The following is a 22307-nucleotide window of genomic DNA, read 5'->3' as shown; positions in this document are numbered from 1 at the left end:
GTAATCAAGTGCATACAATTTAGCTCAGGTTTTCTGCAATGCCCTCCACCAACACAATTTATTTCTTTCTTATTTAAAAATATATTTTTTTTATTTTTTGTAGAGACAGGGTCTCGCTGTGTTGCCCAGGTTGGTCTCAAACTCCTGGACTCAAGCAACTCTCCTGCCTCAGCCTCTCAAAATGCTGGGATTACAGGCATGAGCCACCACACCCGGCCTCATAATCTCTGTTATCTAGGATTTCTGGGGCTGCTCAGCAGGATTCTGGTGAGGGGGTTCTTAGCATGGTAAAATGTGTGGCTGACGAACACCCATTTTTTCCACCTTGTAATATTCTCCCTATGTATGTGTAGAGGTAGTACAGCAGAATGAAAACAGCATGGAATTTGGAGTCATATATACCCGTGTGAATTCCAACTCCACCACCTACCAGCCGTGTGACCTTCAGCAAGATACTTCATTTTTCTGAGTCTTATTTTCCTCATCTGAAAAAAATGTAAATTATAATAGGATATCATTGCCTGTTGTGAAAATCAAATGATATCATTAATATATGTAAAGTACTTGGCCCATAGTAGGATCTCAATGGTAGTTTTTGAAGTTATGGATATGAAAAGATTGTTCTTAGTTTTAGATATAGCGTATCTACTGTTTGTAAAGCCACTCTCTGTAATTCTGTCCTTTCTTTGGGTGCATGAAAGCTTTGCTTTAAAAAAAAATCCCCTGTTTCCTAATGGCTATATACTAACTTGAGCTGACTGAGGCTTAGTCTTCATTTGCAAGTGACATTATGTTATTTGGAAGTATGCTGTTGGCATCATGCTTTGGCTTTTCATTTTGTTTTGTTGGCTGCTGCTTCTCTCCATACACCCACCATTTTCTTGCTATCATAGAGCAGCTGCCTGGAGTGGAGATTTATTGTCATCCCTTGTCTACACATTCTCTTTACCTATGTTGTCGAGCTGTGTATCCAGCATCACTTAGATGCCAGGATACTATTTGTCCCAAGTTGTGCTTTCCCATTCATTTAATGGTGAGAAGCCAGATGTAATGTCTCATTTCTTGCAAACATATTAAAGCCTGAACACTATCATCCACCTCAACATCTCTATAGAGACAGTGTGATGGGAAACTAAATCTGCCACAATGGTTCCCTACTGTTGCTCCTGCAGGATGCTGCTCTGCTTATCAGTTCATCATTAGATAGTGAAGTGCTCAGGGCAGCTTTCAGTTTAGTATTGCTGATACAAATATTTGGCAGGGTAGGCCTTTGTGGTAGGATTTGAAGAATTCAAAAAGGCTCCTGGCCCATATATAGCTTCCTTAATGGTCACAGTGCCTGAAACGCATACAAGAGACATTTCACTTCAACTTTCTCTTTTTGGTATAAAGCAACATCCAAATGGCGTTCTCCAGAGGGAAAATAGTTAACTCATTATTAGCTATTAATACTTGAGTCAGAACAGCATTGGAATCCTTCTTCTGTTCCTAGCTATATGCGTTTTGGCAGGTTGCTGTAATTCTCTCTGGGCCAGTTTTCACTTCTGTGATACTTGGGAGGATTAAATGAGATAATGCATATAAAACATATAGTAAATGCTCAATGAACAGTAGCTGTTATTAGTCTTAGGGAGAGTAGGACTCCAAGGGAATATATTTGGGACTAGTAAATTTGGTTTGTCAGATATAAGGTGAAGTCTGGTATAGGGGGACTGCTCAGAGCAAAGGCCCTGGTGGAGTAGTGATATGGCCATGTAGTAGCATGGAAACTCTGGGGGCCTGGGTTTGTAAGGGGAGGGTGGAAAGAAGAAGAAGGACTGAAACAGGGTCAAACCATACTTATGTTAACTTCCCAGCAAGAAAAGTATAGTCTTACTCTGGATGGGATGCTTTGTGAGGTAGTGAGCTCTGACAGTGGGAGTGCTCAAGCAGATGCTGGATGCTAGCTACCTGTCAGGAATACTCTAGTCTACCCTAGGGCTCTTCAAACATATGTACATGCAGATCCCCTGAGGATCATGTTCAAAGACAGATTCCGAGTTAGTTAGTCTGGGTGGAACCTGTGATTCTACATTTCTAACCAGCTCCCTGATGATGCTGATGCTCCTGATCAACAGACCTCACTCTTGGTAGCAAAGCACTGTTATAGTTAGAAAATAACTCACAGTGAAATAGAGGAATATGGATGGGGAAAGCCAGTGGGTTACCCAGGCAAGTCTCTGTAGAGTGGAAGGATTTTGTTGCAGTCATGATCTACAATCTGGTTCTTAGCTTTGTAAGCCTTGAAATTTGATTGGTAATATAACCAGAGACTGGGTTCCTGGGGACTGACTCACACTTAACCAAATTCACAAGAGACCAATATATAAGCCAGAATACCAATTGATTAATTTATAATGAGAAGTACAACTTCCAAGTGGACCAGATACCAGTGTTTGCTTATCAGTGCATTATCTCCCGGTAGGCATATTTACATGAGGAGCTAACTAATAATAAGTAGGGTTGCTTGGTGAGGATGAACTCAGAGCAAGGGGCATTCATAGGATGATTTTAATGACTCACATTATCAAGCTATGGTAGTCTGATACCTCCATTGCACAATTGTCTAGAACTCCAGAATAGTTCTGGAGATATTGGCCTCCTCACTAGTCTCTTTTTCATCAGTCTTGTCCTCATACAATCCATATGATCTCTTTAAGTTCAAATCTGATCACACCATTCATTTGCTCCACTGACTTCAATAGAAATTCACAATTTTAAACTTATTATTACAAAATGTTTAAAATACTGTATAAGAAAAGTTGGGGGAAAAAAGTACAATGAGCACCCATATACCCACCATCTAGATTTATCACTTGTCATCTTGCCATATTTGCTTTATGTATGTGTATACACATGTGCATATATATTGAGTCCATACCCTTTAATATAATTTTCTGGCCAGGCCAGTGGCTCACACCTGTAATCCCAGGACTTTGGGAGGCCGAGGCAGGAGGATCACGAGGTCAGGAATTCGAGACCAGCCTGGCCAACATGGTGAAACCCCGTCTCTACTAAAAATACAAAAATTAGCTGGGCATGGTGGCACACACCTGTAATCCCAGCTACTTGGGAGGCTGAAGCAGGAGAATCGCTTAAACCTGGGAGGCAGAGGTTGCAGTGAGCCAAGATCATGCCATTGCACTCCAGCCTGGGCAACAAGAGCAAAACTCCGTCTAAAAAAAAAAAAAAAAAAAAAAAAAAAAAAAATATATATATATATATATATATATATATATGTAATCTTCTAAACTTTTCATGTTCTGGCACAACTTACTTGACTAGCTTCACTTCCCTTGGCTCCCCCTTGCAACTTTACATCCCAACCATACCAAACTACTGAATGCTAGTTCCCTGAATGTTCTTTGGAGTTCTCATATAATACACTCTTACCTATGCCTGAAAATCCTTACTCTCTTTGCTTGGGTCACTCCATTTGTACTTAAAGACTCAGTCACACCCTTGTTGCCCTAGCACCTTATACTTTTCTCTGTCATAACATGTATTACCCTGTACTATTATTGATTATCTCTCTGACTGTCTCACTAGACCATGAGCTCATTGAGGGCAAGGACTGTTTCTTTTGTCTCTCTACACCCCTGTCTCTCCCATGCTTTGCACTTAGCAGGTGTTCAGTAATCAGAAACTCAACTGCCTATCACGCAGTTCTACCTGGTTACATCATAGGCACCTCAAAATCAACACATCTAAAGTGAACTCATCTCTCCTTCTACCCATTCTATACATTTAAAAACCTCCTCCTATATTCCCTGATTGAATGTCATCTAGTCTTCCAAGTCAAAAACCTCAGAGTAATTTCTAACTCCTCCTTCTCTTTCATCCCCCAAACCAAGTCCTGTTGATTCTACCTCCAAAGAACATTCCCATTCTGCCCACTTCTCTTCATGTCCACTACCTGTCTATCCAAGCCACCTTCATCTCTCACCTGTAGCACTGCCAACCATCTTCTGTATGGTCTCCCTGCTGCTATTCTTATTCCCTCCAATCTATTATTCACAGAGAAGGATCTTTAAACTTCAGATCTGATTCTATTACTCCCTGATTAAACCCTAATTATATTACTCCTTGTTTTTGGATAAAGTCTAAACTCCCTAGCTTTACCCAAAGGACTCTCAAGAACTGACCCTTATGTACCTCTCCAACACGATCTGTTTACCACTGTCCCTCTGTTACTTTAGGCTCCAACCATTTTGCATTTACTGGGCCTATAGTAATTGCAGCTTCCTAACATTTCTTTTTCATATTTCAATGCCTTTCCTTGTGTTGTTTTCTGCCTAGAAAAGTTAACCCTCTCAAACTCAGCCCAGGGGTAACCTCCTCTGGGAAGCTTTTCCTTACTTCCCAGTCTGGGTTAGGTGCTTCTCTGTTATCCACTACTACCCTGTCCTATCTCCATCATAGTGTTTACACTATATACATATATCACTCTATACTGCACTTATCATCTTACTTGTCCTTCTCATCAAAACTAATTTATGAGCTTCTTGATAGGCGAGTTGATGTCTTATTTGATTTTATACCAAAATGCTCAGCCCATGGCTTATGGCAGATGTACAACAAATATTTGAGAAAATAATGAATGGATAAACATTAATAAATGTCTCTCTGAACTTCATTTTTGTAGCTATAAAATACCTTCTTTCTTTTGAACACGTTGTCTCTTCAAAGTACAATATAGTTGACGGTCATTCAGGTAATATTGATTGAATTTTGAATGCTCTTCACCAGCAAAATCAGACAATTCCTGGAATTGTACCATTTCTTAGAGGTGGTTGGTCCTACCCACTTTTCCCATAGGTAATTTTTATCTCAGAGATTACAATCAGTATTTGGGGGTACCATGCTATTGGTCTCATATACCCTCTAAAGTGCCTTTCAATACCTAGAGTATATGTTTCACAAAATCGCCCATTTATTTATGTTCTAGGTGTTGTTTGGTATATGATGTTAATTTTCCTCTAGGTTTCTCTCAAGCCATAAGAGTATCAAGTACAGAATTGTTCCATGCTTAATCTTTGGAAATAACATTGATTAAGTAAACGCTGGGCCAGGGATTGAGGGGAGTAATTGATCAGAAATTTAACAAGTGTTGAGCTGCACAAAGTAGATTGTATTTCTTTGAACGGAAAAAGTGGCTAAAACTGAACATCTTGAACATCATTTTCTCTGATATTACCTCAAATTAACAACTTTAATATTATTTTAGAATTGTGTCCCTGAACCTGTTTAACAATTTTAATATTTAACATGTAATTTTTATATATTGCTAAGCATTGTTCTAAGTGCTTTATTACATGTATTAACTCATTTAATCATCTGAAAACTCTGTGAGGTAGGTGCCATTATTATCCCCCTTTTACAGACCATGAGGAAACTGAGTGAGGCACAGGGAAGTTCCCCAAGGTCCAAAGTTATTCATAACTATCAGACACCAGGTGTATTAATTCAGCTTAATTCAAGGCTCATTTGTTAACCACGCAGTAAATGTAATAGTTGACAGGGTAGACAAAAATTGTATACTTAAGCAAGGATAAATCATAATGTAATAGTGCCATGAGTGAATCGCCTAGGCGAGTCAGGCTCCTTTCAGTTAGTGGGAAATGGAGAAAGATTATGTAGTTAAGGTTATGAATAGCGCAGGAATATCCGCTTGGGTAAGTCAGGTTTGTGAAAAATGCAGAAAAAAGGCTTGGTTCTGAGGTGTGTGAAAACAGTCATTCTTTTGTGAGGACTAAGATTACTTTTAGAAGAGGCATCTGATGCGGTGCATTAAACCTAGGGTAACGGTAAGGAAATACCCATGTATGAGGCTTCTTAGGAGCAGGGAAAGAGAAAGGTGCCATTTGAAGTCAGTAAGAAAGGGTAATAACGCGCTTTTCCTGCCCTTCCCCCATCTAGAGGATCAGTAAATAGCCTGATTCTACTCAAATTCTTTCCCTACCCAAATTCCCTTGACTACAACTCAGACCTTTTGGATCTGCGCTTTTTAGAAGTACTGTACTTTCACATTCTGGCACCGTAAGCCCGAAACGTCCTTTACGCAAATGACAGGAGGGAAAAATGTATTCTTGCAATTCAAAACCGACTCGAATCCTACTAGAAAGCTTTATGTTTGCGGACTTTATCGTTCCTCGCCTGTCCGTTTTTTATAAAACGACGCGACACACCTGGCCACACAGCCTCAGATCCTATTCTAACATCGTTCCATCCTGTTACCCTTTTAAGAGGCGGATCCCGCAGTGTCCTTTCCTCCCTCCCAGCCACCTCCACCCCCAGTCGACTGGGCGGAGCTTCACGCTAAAGCCCCAGAGCCCGACGCTGCAGCCGCGGTAGCGGAGAGCGGTGGAGCTCCGAGGAGCTGCATCTGCGGCAACCTGTGTGCTGTCGCTACGTGCCTCCTGGCTCCGACCTAGCTCGCAGCTCCCCAGTCTCACTCCATTCCTTCCCCACCTGGTGCGCACCTGCTCAAGGCCAGGGTCCTGCCAAGCGCTAGGAGGGCGCGTGGCAGGGGCACTAAGGAACTGCGGAGCGCGCGCGCCATGGGGCCGCCGCCTAGGGCCGGGGTCTCCTGCCGCGGTGTCTGCGGCTCTTCCAGATTGCTGGCTTGGTGCTTCCTGCTGGCCCTGAGTCCGCAGGCCCCCGGCTCCCGGGGGGCCGAAGCAGTGTGGACCGCGTACCTCAACGTGTCCTGGCGGGTTCCGCACACCGGAGTGAACCGTACGGTGTGGGAGCTGAGCGAGGAGGGCGTGTACGGCCAGGACTCGCCGCTGGAGCCTGTGTCTGGGGTCCTGGTACCGCCCGACGGGCCCGGGGCGCTCAACGCCTGTAACCCGCACACGAATTTCACGGTGCCCACGGTTTGGGGAAGCACCGTGCAAGTCTCTTGGTTGGCCCTCATCCAACGCGGCGGGGGCTGCACCTTCGCAGACAAGATCCATCTGGCTTATGAGAGAGGGGCATCTGGAGCCGTCATCTTTAACTTCCCCGGGACCCGCAATGAGGTCATCCCCATGTCTCACCCGGGTGAGTGCATCTACTAGATTGCACCCCTCCAGACCTCTGCTATGGCCAGTTTCTCTTATTTTCTTCATTGCCCTCCTCGCCCTATCCCCTTGCTCCCAAGGAAAGTGGGTGCTCTTTCTGTCCCCACGGAGTGGGGCAGGGTCCTCCCCGAATTCACCAGGCCTGGGGGTTGGGCAGAAAAAAGCCTTCATTTGCCTCTCTGGTGGAAAAGGGTAAGACAAACCGGGTGCAGAGGCTGGCAAATCAAGGACTGTTTGAGCTCTTTGCGTTCCCTTTTCCTGGTTTTTCACAAGGGTATCTAGCCTTGGATTAAGTGGCGGTGGGCATCGGGTCTTAAATGACCGAGGAGAAGATCACCTGGAAATCTCTTCCTCACTCTGCTGTTTAACAACCTCAGACTGGCAGCAGATTTTCCCCTCCTCTCCGTGTTTTTCTCTCCGTGTTTCCTGGGTATCAAATACTAGATTGTGCTACTGTGCCCTGTTAACCTCATTGCAATTTTGGTGGAAACTTTGCTTAGTTCTTGGGTTCTTCTCTGCCCAGTGGTCTCAAGTCCCAAGTGACTGTTGGTATCATTGCTTTTGTTTGCTCCTGAAAAATCTGATTTAGGTTATTGAGTTGCAAAACAGGTGACTAACGTTCTTGAAAAAGAAGAGGTTTCTGCATGAGGATAGCAAAGGCCTAGACTTTGGAGAAAAAAATAGTCCAGGTAGTTCTGAATTCTTGGAAATGGTGTGGGGTTACTATTTTTCTCCCTTTGGTTATCCTTCCAGAAACCTCCCTATTTGTGATTAAGTATGCATACCTTATGTATATAGTTATCCTAGACCCTAAAGGACAGGGGGAAAAATGGAGAAAATGGAAGAGACACGTGTAATAGCAGTGTATCATAGTTTTTAAGAGCTGGGCCTCAAGTCAGAGCTTGGTTTAAATTCCTGCTCTGTTGCTTATTAGTCCTGTGACCTTGGGCAACTTATTTGAAGTCTTAGAGTCTGGGTTCTCTCATCAGTCAAATGAGAATGAATAATAAGAAAACTTATCCACAAGTTTGCCTTGAGGATAAAATTAAATAATGCCTTAAAGAGTTTAGTGCAGTAAAACACATCATCCACTCTCAGTAAGGGTTAGCTGATAGGATTAGCCTTCTGGGAGTCACTGGAAGGAGGAAGCTTCTTATTTGACTACTAGAGGTTTTCTGTTTATCTTAAAACCTTATGACTGAACCTGCCTAGAGAGCACTTGTATTGAGTGGCTGGATGGTGTAATGGAAAGAACACTGAATTGGAACTCAGGAGATTTGAGTTCTTTTAGCCCCTTCTTTGCCTCTACCAACTTTGTAACCTTGTACAAGTTACTCACATGTCAAATGGTTGTATAGGCAGTGGTGGCCAAGTTAGAAGCGTGTACCAAAACAAAACAAAACTAGATCACTTTCAGATCTAAAATGCTATGATTTTTAGATTTTATATTGATTAAAGGAGAAACTATATCTCTCTTGGCTGATAATTCATTGATTAGAATGAATTAGTAGCTTTTAGAAGTTACTAAAAATCAATAATAAAGATGTAATAAAGTTTGTAGTCTTTATATTTCAGTTGACTGTCTAATAGCAAGGATTTGACTTTGTCTTCTAATGAGATTCATTTGTATGAATGATTTGTAATTGAAGAGTATTTAATTACAGAGTCCTACTTAGACAGTTTTCCTTTTGCTTCTATTAAGGGTATTTATCTGATAGTTTTAGGAGACAATAAAATTAACTTTTGCTGAGCTCCCACTATGTGCCAGGCACTCTACATACATAATACTTATCCTTTATTGAGAGGCAATATGGTGTACTAAGAAAAACACAGGCATTTTAGTCAAGATTGGGAATAAAATTCTGGATTTACCACACAATAACTTTGTGTCCTTGGTCGGATTATTTAACTTTACTGAGCCTTGGATACACCATCTGTAAGATGGAGATAATATTTATGTTGCTGTGATTATTAAGGATAATATATATATATATACTATCCAGCTGATAATAGTCACTGAATGTTATAATAGGTTAATGCTAACAGGATGCAAAAAATTAATGTACAAATATATGATTGTGTAACTGTCGATTTGAAGACACGAATACACTGGGAATCTAATTATGGCTGTTGTGTTTCAGGATACCGTATAGGAATAAAGCCCTAAATATTGATCACTAAATTACACTACATTCAGAAAAGCATTTTGATACTTTAAAAACAATATTATCTGAGATAAAGGCTATACCAAAGTTTGCCATCAAGCTAACTAGCCAAAACTAGCAAATTACTTGAGGTAAGGAATCACATTTCTCCTTGAACTCCTGGAAAAACTATTTTTCAATATAGGTGGAAAATCACTTTGCATATTATCCACATGTGTTATTGAATATTTGTTTGCAAAGTGTTATATTGTTTGCTTTACTCATTCCTCAGAGTAAGCCTAGGGTTTCCTTTTAATCTCTGGTCAAAAACTTATCTTGGATCATAGTGGCAGAGAGATAGGACTGAGATTTTAAGTATGGATTAATTCATTGTATATTGCTATGAATTACAAAGGGGCCACCAAACGTAGAAAAGCCTTCTGTATCTTCTTTGTTTCCAAAATCTCTCTTCACTCACTGTCATAGGGGACTGCACTTGAATTGTTTGCCCTTGGTTAGAGTTTGTGCTGAGTGTCTATACTCTCATCTAACTGATTTAGAACAGTTGCTTTAAAATTTTTGTTTAGGAGAAAGAAACTCCACTATATAAGAGCAATCAATTAGGAAAATGAGACTTTTATGTATACCAAAATTTTATGAAAGTTAATTGTAGCCTAGCATCAACTCATGCAGTTTATTTCTGTATTTTGTTTGCAGAGTATTCAGAAAATTCTGATTCACACGGATAAATAATTGCAAATGACAGATGCTTATTGGCAGTTTGGCTTGCAATCTCTGGATATATTTCAGTCAAATCAGTGCAGAAACCTGAAAGGAAATTAGGAGAAAATTTTTATTCCAAAGTGTAATTACTATTCAAATTTCTTTTTTTTTCTTTTTTTTTTTATTATACTTTAAGTTCTAGGGTACATGTGCATAACGTGCAGGTTTGTTACATATGTATACTTGTGCCATGTTGGTGTGCTACACCCATCAACTCGTCAGCACCCATCAATTCGTCATTTATATCAGGTATAACTCCCAATGCAATCCCTCCCCCCTCCCCCCTCCCCATGATAGGCCCCGATGTGTGATGTTCCCCTTCCCGAGTCCGAGTGATGTCATTGTTCAGTTCCCACCTATGAGTGAGAACATGCGGTGTTTGGTTTTCTGTTCTTGTGATAGTTTGCTAAGAATGATGGTTTCCAGCTGCATCCATGTCCCTATAAAGGACGCAAACTCATCCTTTTTTATGGCTGCATAATATTCCATGGTGTATATGTGCCACATTTTCTTAATCCAGTCTGTCACAGATGGACATTACTATTCAAATTTCTTATCTTAAAAATGAAAATCAGGTAAGAAGTGGCCAAATCTTAAAGTAAGCATTAAAACCATCTAAAATGTAAGATTGTCACGAGACACGTTAAGCATGTTCTCACTATGGCACAACAAACTGTTCTGCTTTCGCCAGGCAGATGGGCCTGAGCCTTGTCTGGTGTCTAATTGAGCACAACCCACAGGTTGAAGAGGTGTGTATACTTGCTTGTACAATTTTCCTTGAGTCAACATTGTAGGCATGAATTTATTGAAAGACCGGTGCAGAGCTACAGCCTTCATAATTCATGAAACGTTTACAAGAGCTTGAAACATATGCAAAGGGGTGTCAGGAGAAGCATTATTCCTGAGGGCTGTAAAAAAAAAAAAAGTGAGTGAACCAAGCAGTTTAATTAATGATTTGGGGGTCTTCAATGGGATACAGTTTGATATATAACACAGTTGCTTGTGTACATTGTTGAAAGATAGTGGAACAGATTAGTTAAGAGGTTGGGCTTTGCCACTTAGTGTTTTTTAAATCTTAAGCCAGTTATTTTACTTCTCCAAGTCTCAGTTTTCTCCTGTGTAAGGCAGGCATAGTAATAAACTTGCCTCCTAAGGTTGCTGGGATTCAATGAGATAATGCATATAAGGTGTTTAGCACAGTATCTGACATATAGGAAGCTACTATTATGTTTTAATCACAGTTAAGGTAAATATGCTTTAGAAAATGAAAGTTGAATCCTGTGTTTGTAGAGCATAATTGGAAATGAACAGTCTAGAGTACTTCAGAGTCCACATTACCTGAAATTCTAATTTGATCCCTTGAGGTACGGAGGGTAGAATGAATTTTAACAGGAAAAATATCTTTTGGTCCTCCTATGTTTGTTGTACTTTTCTCAAATAACTGCTTCTCCCTCCTGCTACCAATCTTTTTCTGTTCACAGAGGACCTTGGAATGGTATGTTTGTACTGCTTAATCACCACCCAATCCCTTCTCAACCGTTTTATATTTAAGTTTTATTCTATTTTTTCTAGAATGTTGACTTTGAAAATAAATCTTTTTTTTTTTTTTTTTAGTAGAGAATCTCAAAACGGATTGGCCAGTGATGATTAACCAATGTAAAATACTATTCCCAAAGCCATTTTCAGATGTAGCCTTCTTGGTATCTCTGCAGGACTGTATCTGATACTGTTGACTAGTTCTTCAAAACTATCCCAAGTAGTGTCTTCCTTGCCTCTCTTTTGTTTCATTACTATTTTATTAATTCATGCATCTGACACTTCTTCTCACTTGCATCCCAGACTCCTAGTACTCCTCCTCCAATAAATAGCTGCCACATCCTGTTGATTCTGGCACTTTAAACATTCTCACATATGTCTCCTTCTTCCTTACTTTCAATACCCTGCTTTCAGTTCCAGTGTCTTCTCATGGGAAAAAATACTTAGCCTCTTGATTGGTCTCCTTGCCTCCAGTAGTTTTTTCCTAGTATGCAGTTCTTCCTCCATGCCATCAGAACACAGCTCTGATCACATATATGCTATTACTTGTAAATTTTAGACTACATTTCTCAGCATGGCATATAAAACTCCTAGTAATCTGATCCCAAACTACATTCAAAGCTTTATATGCCTCTTCTTTCATGTTGGTCCCTAAACATTCTCTATTCTTTTCCACTAACATTCCTTTGCTTCTGCTATTGCCAACAGACCGTTTTTTTCTTAGCTCTGCTGCTCAAAAATTTACACATCCTTCAAAACACAACACAAATGCCTCCTCATCTTTGAAGCTTTTCTTAATTCTTTCTTTTCCCCTTCCCAGCACAGCTCACATCCAAAACAAAGTGTGGTGATCTCTTTTTGTTCAATAGCACTTCCTCTCTTATAGTACGTTCTGCATTTTGCGGGAAACTATTTGTTTACATATTTTACCTTCTACTGGATTATAATAATTTTAATGTTTTGTTAATCTTTGTAATCCCTATAGAAACCTTTGTGCTCTACATGCTTTAGAAATGCTTGCTGAATTGTCTTAAACACCCAAGAACTCTAATGCCAGAAGGGTCACAAGATTCACTAGAAAAGTATCTAGTGGATTGGAATTCAATTCATTGAGCATTTATCAAAGGTCTGCTGTCTGATAGATACTGTGCTTCTTGCCTGAGTATACAAAATAATTAAGGTAAAGTCCCTGCCCTCTTAAGCAATGTGGAATCTGGTAGAAGGAAGAAGAGCATACAGGAATAGAGTGCACACATACTTCAAGATTGCTGGCTAACTTCTATGGTGATTAGGCTGGTTTTATGGGTATTTAATGGCAAAATGCCCTAGGTAAAAAGAAAATAATGACAGATGAGTTTTCATATTGAGCTTTCCCTGTGCGGTTTTTTTTTTTTTTTTGATCTTTTAAAAACTACACCAGCATTCTATTTATGTCTCCAATTAAAATGCTTCCATTGAACATGTTGGTGAACGTGAAATTTCATAAAGTAAAAATCTTTTTTTTAAAAAAAGGAAAATAGAGTCAGCACCCTGTATCTGTGTCCACATCTATGGATTCAGCCAACTGAAGATCAACAATATTTGGGGGAAAAGAAGCATCTACACTGAATATGTATAGACCTCATTTTCTTGTCATTATCCCCTAAATGATATAGTATAACAACTATTTATATAGTATTTACATTGTATTAGGTATTATAAATAATCTAGAGATGATTTAAAATATATAGGAAGATGTGCACTGGTTATATGCACACACTGAACCATTTTATATAAGGAAATTGAGCATCTGTGGCTTTTGGTATCATTGGGAGGTCCTGAAACCAATCCCCCATGGATACTGAGGAATGACTGTATAGCTTGATCAGTGAATTGTTTTCTAAGCACATAAATAACTTTTCCACCCTCAGTCCCTGGAAGATATGTGTTTTCAATACAGAATGCCACCTTTTAATTCTGTTCACACTCTTAAATGGACAGAAGAGAGGAGAGTACTAAAGACATTTTCTAAGTAATTTTCTGATTATAAAATTAACTGTTATAGAAAACTTGAAAAATACAGAAAAGTGTAAAACTAAAATACCCATAATTCTACGACACAGATGACACCATTAATATTCCTTCTTATCTTGATTTCTGTACATAGGCATGACTTTGTATTCTACTTTTTTAACAGTTTTTTTATAAATATTAATGTAGTATTAATAAAATACAGAAAAAATAAAAAAAAGACATACAAATCTGTTTTAGCATTTTGGGGAGTTTTTAAGTCATTTTTTAAAATTATTATTTATTTTTTATTTTTTGGGACAGAGTCTCGCTTTGTCACCCAGGCTGGAGAGTACAATGGTGCAATCTCAGCTCACTGAAACCTCCTCCTCCCAGGTTCAAGTGATTCTCGTGCCTCAGCCTCTCGAGTAGCTGGGATTACAGACCTGTGCTAACACACCCGGCTAATTTTTGTAGTTTTAGCAGAGACGGAGTTTCACCATTTTGGCCAGGCTGATCTCTAACTCCTGACCTCAAGTGATCTGCCTGCTTTAGCCTCCCAAAGTGCTGGGATTACAGGCGTGAACCACCGCACCCAGCTTGTCATTTTATGATTTTCCTCTGTATGTAGATACATTATTTAAAGAATTATATACTATATATACTACTTTTGTATACTGCATTCTATTGTAAGAATTTCTCATGTATCTAGAAATAGAAGATGGTCCTCTTGTAGTTGAAGGTTGTGGTCATTGACTGAGAGTTGGGGATTGAGCCTCTCTTTCTTTAGCTACCAGAAAGGAAGTGCAAAAATGGGGATGGGGAGGCTTGTGAATTGGGGCATTTAAATAAAAAATATGCTCCACCGAAGTTTACATTGAAATATACTTGCTAGCCATAAACATGGTCTGATCTAACCCATATGCATTGCCTATTGTGGCCTTGGTATTTCTAAGGATTTGATCACCATTTGTGCTTCAGTTCATTTTCTCCCCCAATATTCCCATAGGTAATGCCTTTTTCTTTTTTGTTTTTTTATGTCTTCTTCACAATTGAGGTTTGCACGTGGTTTCCCCTGTTGCTTTTAATTAGCTTTTCTATTATAATGATGGCTGCTGAACTATAAACTATTGTTGGGGTTTGCCCCAAAGTTTACTTGATAAGGCACCATAGGTATTTCCTGGGGATAAATAATTTTTGTATATGTAAGTTTTATCAAAGTATAATATACATCCCAAAAAGGTACATAAATCATTGATTTATAGCTTAGCGAAATTTCACAACTGAGCACACCTGTGTAACCAGCACCCAGCTCGAGAAATAACCAAACCCCAGAAGAGCACCTCACACTCCAGTATGAAGAATTTTTGATGTAGCACAATTATCAACTTTGTTTCCTGAGGGAATGACCTCTTGCAGCATGTGGTAGGAGCCCAATCACCCACAGAAATAGTCTCCTCTTCACTGCATTGGAGTTACTTTATGGTGGTGATTCTCAGCTACATACTGTAGGGAGTTATTACCAAGCACAGGGTATATGTACCTTTCCATGCAGTTACTAAGCCAGTTCAGAATTGCCACACTTTGCTGTACACCACCACCTTGGAGCCCTATGGGCAAAGTGGAACACAAGGGCTCTTTGTTATGTTATTTCCTGTTCTGTCCTTTCCTTTTTCAGCTGTGTGTGTGTCCTTCTATGCATCATAGCATGTAGTTACTGCTTGAATTTACCCCTAGGCTTAGTGCAATATTGATTTCTTTCTTAAGGAAAGTTTGGTGATTCATGCTGACCTGTGGGAAACTGTATTTGATGAAGGTTGTTAACTTCAGAATCTGTTCATGAATTACTTGCTTTCAATATTTGAATGACCAAGTTAGGTACAAATCAGTAATTTTGAGTTAACCCTATTCATTTTGACCTTTTGAAAGAAGATAGTCCTTGAAGTCAATAGTTGATATATGTTTCTCTTTAGATGTTAACTTGTCATTTCAGACAAAATGTTGCAATAGCTTAGTTAAATATTGCCTGCAACTTAAAGCATCTTAGCTTTTAAAAAGAAAATACATCCATAATGTTAATATTATTGGTGAAATTGTGGGAGAAAGTGTTTGTTCTCTTCATTATTATTTTTCTATATTTTCTGACTTTCTTATAACGAATGTTTTACTTTTATAATCAGAAAAATTAGTAATTTTAAAGAACCCGAAATACTCCAAAATTATTGATAGATAAGCATTACTAATGTGACTATAGCGACAACAGGAACAAAGCATATCTGATCATAGAAATGATTTATAAACTATTACGAGAATTTAAGAATTGCTTTGGCCTTTTGATAGTTGGTGTTACCTTTTATTGTTAACACTGGTTTCTTCTTGTGCCTTGACCACTAAAAGAATTTTCAGGACTGACTTTTCTTATTTTAATATGGAATCTTTCTCTTCTCTTTACCCATTGTATCGCTAGCTTTTTTATAATCCACCCCCCATACACACATATATAAAAAAATGCACATTCCATGACTTTCTTTGTATTTTTGGTTTTTTTCCCATAAGAGGCCTGCTTACCCTCATTAGCCCCCTTCAGTATCCATTCTACTCAATAATGTTAAGATTAGTGCTAATAGCTTAGTATGAAGAATTCAATATATTAGTAATTTTCATCCATGAGACACTGACTTCATCTGATGATGATAGATTTTGTCATTCTAGAAAATAGGAGGAAATTGTATTAGATTAAGGGCAGAAGGGAATCATGATATTCTTATTTTACACTTTATTAATGATAGAACATACAAGCTCATTTAAATTGAGTTACTTGGTTTTAAAATGAGCATTTCCCTTGGGATTTTAATCTGCTACATAAAATTCCACTAGTTGGTGGTTTATACAAGAAACAGTCAAATTCAAAGGCTGCTTTGGTACCACTTATTTTCCTCTTAGAATGTATTTTGTGTCATACTTTTCTACCCTCTTCCTCTGTCTTTCATAACATGGTTAATTTTACCTTAGGTAATCTTACACATGCATACACACCCCTCTTAGAGCTTCTGTCCTTTTCAAAAATTTTGTGCTTCCTTCTATGTAATTCCACTTCTTTGATGTAGTAGTAAACATTATAGCAAACTGGTACTCTCAAAATCTAATGACCTTGAATGTGTCCATAACTTACTCCCATAAATTCTATAAAAACCACCCGTTAACCATATAATTCTCCTGATTAAATATGCATTTCCTTCATGTACCAGTATTCAAGATAAATTTTATGTGCTTTTGTTTGTTTTACTTTAGATATTGCAGTGATACTGTTTTCTGAAAAGCTTTATTACAAATATGGGTTAAATAATGATTTATATTTGCTTTGCAGTTTTTTGTCCTCAATAATCTTTGGACTCATTTGAGAACCCAGTGTTAGCAACATTACTATGGGAAAATACGTTGTCTCTACTTCCAAAGAACTGGTTTACGAATGAACTTTTGAAACATAACCCATTAGTGTTTCTGTTGTGGTTGTTCATTATGATAGCCCCATCGAGTATGGATTATTATATTCTTCCCAACCATGCTGGTTTAGGGAGTTTTAATTCAGTTTCTTTGTCATGTTGACCAAAGTTCTGTCTCACTTTTTCCATGTACTTCACCTTAAAGACTACATTTTGTTTTATTAATCTTCGAGGATCTCAGATGTTGACTTATCTTTTTTTTTTTAATTTTATTATTATACTTTAAGTTCTAGGGTACATGTGCATAATGTGCAGGTTTGTTACATATGTATACTTGTGCCATGTTGGTGTGCTGCACCCATCAACTCGTCAGCACCCATCAACTCGTCATTTAAATCAGGTATAACTCCCAGTGCAATCCCTCCCCCCTCCCCATGATAGGCCCCCGTGTGTGATGTTCCCCTTCCCGAGTCCAAGTGATCTCATTGTTCAGTTCCCACCTATGAGTGAGAACATGCGGTGTTTGGTTTTCTGTTCTTGCGATAGTTTGCTAAGAATGATGGTTCCCAGCTGCATCCATGTCCCTACAAAGGACGCAAACTCATCCTTTTTTATGGCTGCATAGTATTCCATGGTGTATATGTGCCATATTTTCTTAATCCAGTCTGTCACTGGTGGACATTTGGGTTGATTGCAAGTCTTTGCTATTGTGAATAGTGCCACAATAAACATATGTGTACATGTGTCTTTATAGCAGCATGATTTATAATCCTTGGGGTATATACTCAGTAATGGGATGGCTGGGTCATATGGTACTTCTAGTTCTAGATCCTTGAGGAATCACCATACTGTTTTCCATAATGGTTGAACTAGTTTACAATCCCACCAACAGTGTAAAAGTGTTCCTATTTCTCCACATCCTCTCCAACACCTGTTGTTTCCTGACTTTTGAATGATTGCCGTTCTAACTGGTGTGAGATGGTATCTCATTGTGGTTTTGATTTGCATTTCTCTGATGGCGAGTGATGATGAGCATTTTTTCATGTGTCTGTTGGCTGTATGAATGTCTTCTTTTGAGAAATGTCTGTTCATATCCTTTGCCCGCTTTTTGATGGGGTTGTTTGTTTTTTTCTTGTAAATTTGTTTGAGTTCTTTGTAGTTCTGGATATTAGCCCTTTGTCAGATGAGTAGATTGCAAAAATTTTCTCCCATTCTGTAGGTTGCCTGTTCACTCTGATGGTAGTTTCTTTTGCTGTGCAGAAGCTCTTTAGTTTAATTAGATCCCATTTGTCAATTTTGGCTTTTGTTGCCGTTGCTTTTGGTGTTTTAGACATGAAGTCCTTGCCCATGCCTATGTCCTGAATGGTACTACCTAGGTTTTCTTCCAGGGTTTTTGACTTATCTTAAGAGCATTTGTAATGTCCCTAAAAGTCTGAAGAATGTATCTTAACTTGATTTGTGGCTTAGTTAGCCATCAATAGATTTTCAAGCACAGTTGTCCATTGGTATCCGTGGAGGATTAGTTCCAAGACCTCCCGCATATACTAAAATCCACAGATGCTCAAGTCCCCAACACAAAATGGCATAGTATTTGTATATAACCTATGCACCTCCTCCTATATGCTTTAAATCGTCTCTAAAATACTTATAATACAATGTAAATGTTATGTAAATAGTTGTTAAAATGCATTGCTTAGGGAATAATGACAAGAAAAGAAAGTCTGTACATGTTCAGTACAGGCACTTTTTTTTCCCAAATATTTTTGATCCTTGGTTAGTTGACTCCATGGATGCAGAACTCATGGATATGGAAGGCTGACTATACATCTCTTATCTTTGAAGATTTCAACAGTCACTTGGATGAAAGCTAGAAAGAAATGTGATTATATTGAGTGAGGTTTTCATTCGTAGAACCATGAGCAATCTATATTGAACACAATTCCAAAATACTTTTATAGGTGTGTTTCAATCAAATTCTTTCATCACCAGTTCATTTGGCAAAAGGGCAGGATATGTAAGAAAGACTCAAACTGGCTGGTGTGAAATCAATTACCTCCCTTCGCACAAACCATAACTGCCATTATTTTTGCTGCTCCTCTATGGCTGATGCTTTTTGGTTGAACTGGCTAACAAGACAAAAGAATTGACTTTTTTTGAGTAATGTAATTAAAGGCCAACAGATCATCCTTTGATGGTAAGGAAACCTATTTGATTGCTCTGTTTTTATTTCAACCTGTTGTACCAAGGTGAATGTGTTCCATTTGAAATTGGGAGACAGCATATTGCAATGGAAGAAGGTGTCCTTGAGTCAGAAAACTTGATTTGAATTCCAGCCCCACCAGTTAATAAATATGTGATCCTGGGCAAGTTGTTAACCTAAACCTTATTTATCTTGTTCATCAAAGGGGGGATAATAATACCTACTTATTCTATGATATTATAAATCAAGTGTTTTGGCAGGTAGTGAGCACTTAGTAAATGCTAGTTCTCTTGAAACTTTTGCTAACAATTTCATTACTAGTAAACATAATACTTCTCCATTGGTTATTATAGATATTTACTACCACATTTTGAAATATGTAATTGTTTCATAGGTAGAAGCAGAAAAACCTAACATCAATATTGCAATTTTTCTGGGCAGTTCCTGAAAAATGCAGGAAGAAATCATATAATCAAGAAACTGAAATGACTATATTATCTTCCTTCTCCCTGGTGTATTTCCATTTTAAGCAAAAGCAAAACCTTAAAATCAAGATATTGAGCTCTAACAATGGAAATGGCTATGACCTTTTTGCTGGCACAGTGGTTAAGAAGAGGGGACTTAGGAATCAAATGGATTTGGTATGAGTCCCAACTCTATCATGGAAAACTTTGTGACCTTAACCAAATTAAACTAAGACTCAGTTTCTTCTCCCACAGAATAGATAATATAATTGTCTTTATGTCATAGGATTATTGTGAAGTGTAAATTAAATAATGTATGTACAGTGCACATCCTGGTTTATTAAAGGATAGCTTAACCATCTCCTTACCCTCATCTATAGCCCAGCTTTGGAGACTAGCAGTGTATATCACTGCAGGGCTTCTTAGAGCCTCTAATATGCAAAAGAAACCCTGTTTGACTTTGTTCAATGCATTATTTTCTAAATTTATCTGCAGAGCCCTTTTTGTCTTTCCAAATACTTAACATCCGAAATATGATTTGGGTAGCACTGATTGTCAGGTACTTAACAATTTCTCTCTCCTCTCCTCTCCTCTCCTCTCCTCCTCTCCTTCCTTCCTTCCTTCTTTTTTTCTGACTTTTTTTTTTTTTTTTTTTTTTTTTGAGACGGAGTCTTGCTCTGTCACCCAGGCTGGAGTGCTGTGGCACGATCTCGGCTCACTTCAACCTCCGCCTCCTGGGATCAAGCGATTCTCCTGCCTCAGCCTCCTGAGCAGCTGGGATTACAGGAGTGTGCTGCCACGTCCGGCTAATTTTTGGATTTTAGTATAGTCAGGGTTTCACCATGTTGGCCAGGCTGGTCTCAAACTCCTGACCTCAAGTGATCTGCCCACCTTGGGCTCCCAAAGTGGTGGGATTACAGGCATGAGCCTCCATGCCCGGTCCTCATATTTTAACTGTATCAAGGTTTTGTCAATGTCAGAGACTAACCAATAAAATTAACTTCGGTATGATAGGAACAGAATATATTCAACTGTGATGACAAATATTCTTTTTTGTACTAATATGGTAGCTTTTATATCAGGTTTATGTGGCTTTAAAGTGCAGTTCTACTTGCTGTGTTAATTCTCTTTACTGACTTTCAGAAACAATTTGTAGTGAAAAGATAAGGACATAAGTGAGACAGATTCATATTTGGTTTTATAATTAGTGGGTGGGCCTTAGTGTAGAAGCTAGCTTTTTAAATATGTCATATAGGAGGAAATTTAATATACTCAAGTACTAGAATGTTCTTTTTTATAAAATTTTTGGTACCTGTAGCATATCAAAAGTCATGCAGAGGCATACCAAATTCTCCTTTTCTCTAATTTGGATACATAATGGAATAATAACTAATTGGACTACTGGAACTCTTGCACCCTTGGATTTTGTGGCCAGGTCAAAATGAATACCTAATCTCTCAACATAATATTCTTCCTAACTTTAATGACAAATGCAATTTCCAACCCAATCCCCATATTAAAAACTATACCTGAAGAGAATGCATATAAGAAGCAGCTCCAATTTCAATAAAAGTTTGAATGCCCCTTTATGACCAGCATTGTGCTGAATGTTGTAGTAGGAGAAGGGGAGTGAGTAAGCAGCATGCTCAAAACAACAATGATACTGTTTTTTCCTTCCTGGGACCTCACATTTTTAGCTTCTGTTGTTGTTTTGTTTGTTTGTTTGTTTTGCCTAATAATAATATTTTAGTCTGGCACTTAAATGTCAATTTAGGTAGGGCTTTCAGATATACACAAAAAGTTGCATTGACTAGAGTTTGGCAACAGTTAAGGTACAGAGTACCGGGACCTTTCATGCATTGTTGTACTAGTTCCACCTGGTCTGAAAGGTTCGGGATAAAGTGGTGAATGTCATGTCCCAGTTTCATTGTAAGTCTAGGCTATGACCTACATCTGTACCCATATGTTTGCTCCTAAATAAACAATTGAATATCAGTGGAATTCTCCTTTACAAGGGCTCACATTATAGGAAAATACAACCAACAAGTATTTTTTACTTTTTATTTTTAGAGACAGGGTCTTGCCCTGTCATCCAGACTGGAGTGCAGTGGTGCAATCATAGTTCACTGCAGCCTTGAACTCCTGGGCTCAAGCAATCCTCCCATCTCAGCTTCTCAAAGTGCTGGGATTATAGACATGAGCAACCACACCTGGCTAGAACTGAAAAATAAAGGACAAAAGGAACACCATAATTTCTAATGATCATTTGTATAAATGTTCTCTTCCTAAAACCTCAAAGTCTCCTGTTTACTCCTTTTTTTAAACTTCCCGACAAATAATCTAATTATTTTTAACCACTTGTATATATCTTGTTAGTCATAGTTGTTTCACCTTTTCTCATCAAATAGTCCTATCAGATTCTGAACAGCTCTTTATATTTCATAGTTTATAATCCCAAGGGATTGAAAATGTTGATGCTGTAGAGTTTACTGACTAGCATTCCTCCAGAAAACATAAATAAATAGCAACTGCAAATGTTAAATCTGATTTCTAGAAACCTTACCACCCCAAAACAAAAACAATGACAATAGAAAACATTGGCATAAAAATTTTAATTTAATTACAGAATACCCTATTTACTCATA

General features: G+C 38.4%; 1 protein-coding gene across 2 annotated transcripts in view; it reads left to right on the top strand.

Moving 5' to 3' along the window:
* The window catches only part of RNF128 (ring finger protein 128), a 101961-nt gene that overhangs the window by 26346 nt on the left and 53308 nt on the right, over window positions 1-22307 (top strand). Inside the window, exon 1 of one of the 2 annotated variants that reach the window (XM_010373546.2) lies at window positions 6337-7083. The exons of the other annotated variant lie outside the window; for it this stretch is intronic. Within the exon in view, the coding sequence (XP_010371848.1) occupies window positions 6600-7083 (484 nt within the window). The 5' untranslated portion in view covers window positions 6337-6599. Of the gene's footprint in view, window positions 1-6336; window positions 7084-22307 lie in introns of those variants that run through there. 2 annotated transcript variants of the gene reach the window in all.

This window comes from Rhinopithecus roxellana, chromosome 10 (genome assembly GCF_007565055.1).
Source record: "Rhinopithecus roxellana isolate Shanxi Qingling chromosome 10, ASM756505v1, whole genome shotgun sequence".
NCBI lineage: Eukaryota > Metazoa > Chordata > Mammalia > Primates > Cercopithecidae > Rhinopithecus > Rhinopithecus roxellana.
This window is presented reverse-complemented; position numbering and strand designations above follow the sequence as displayed.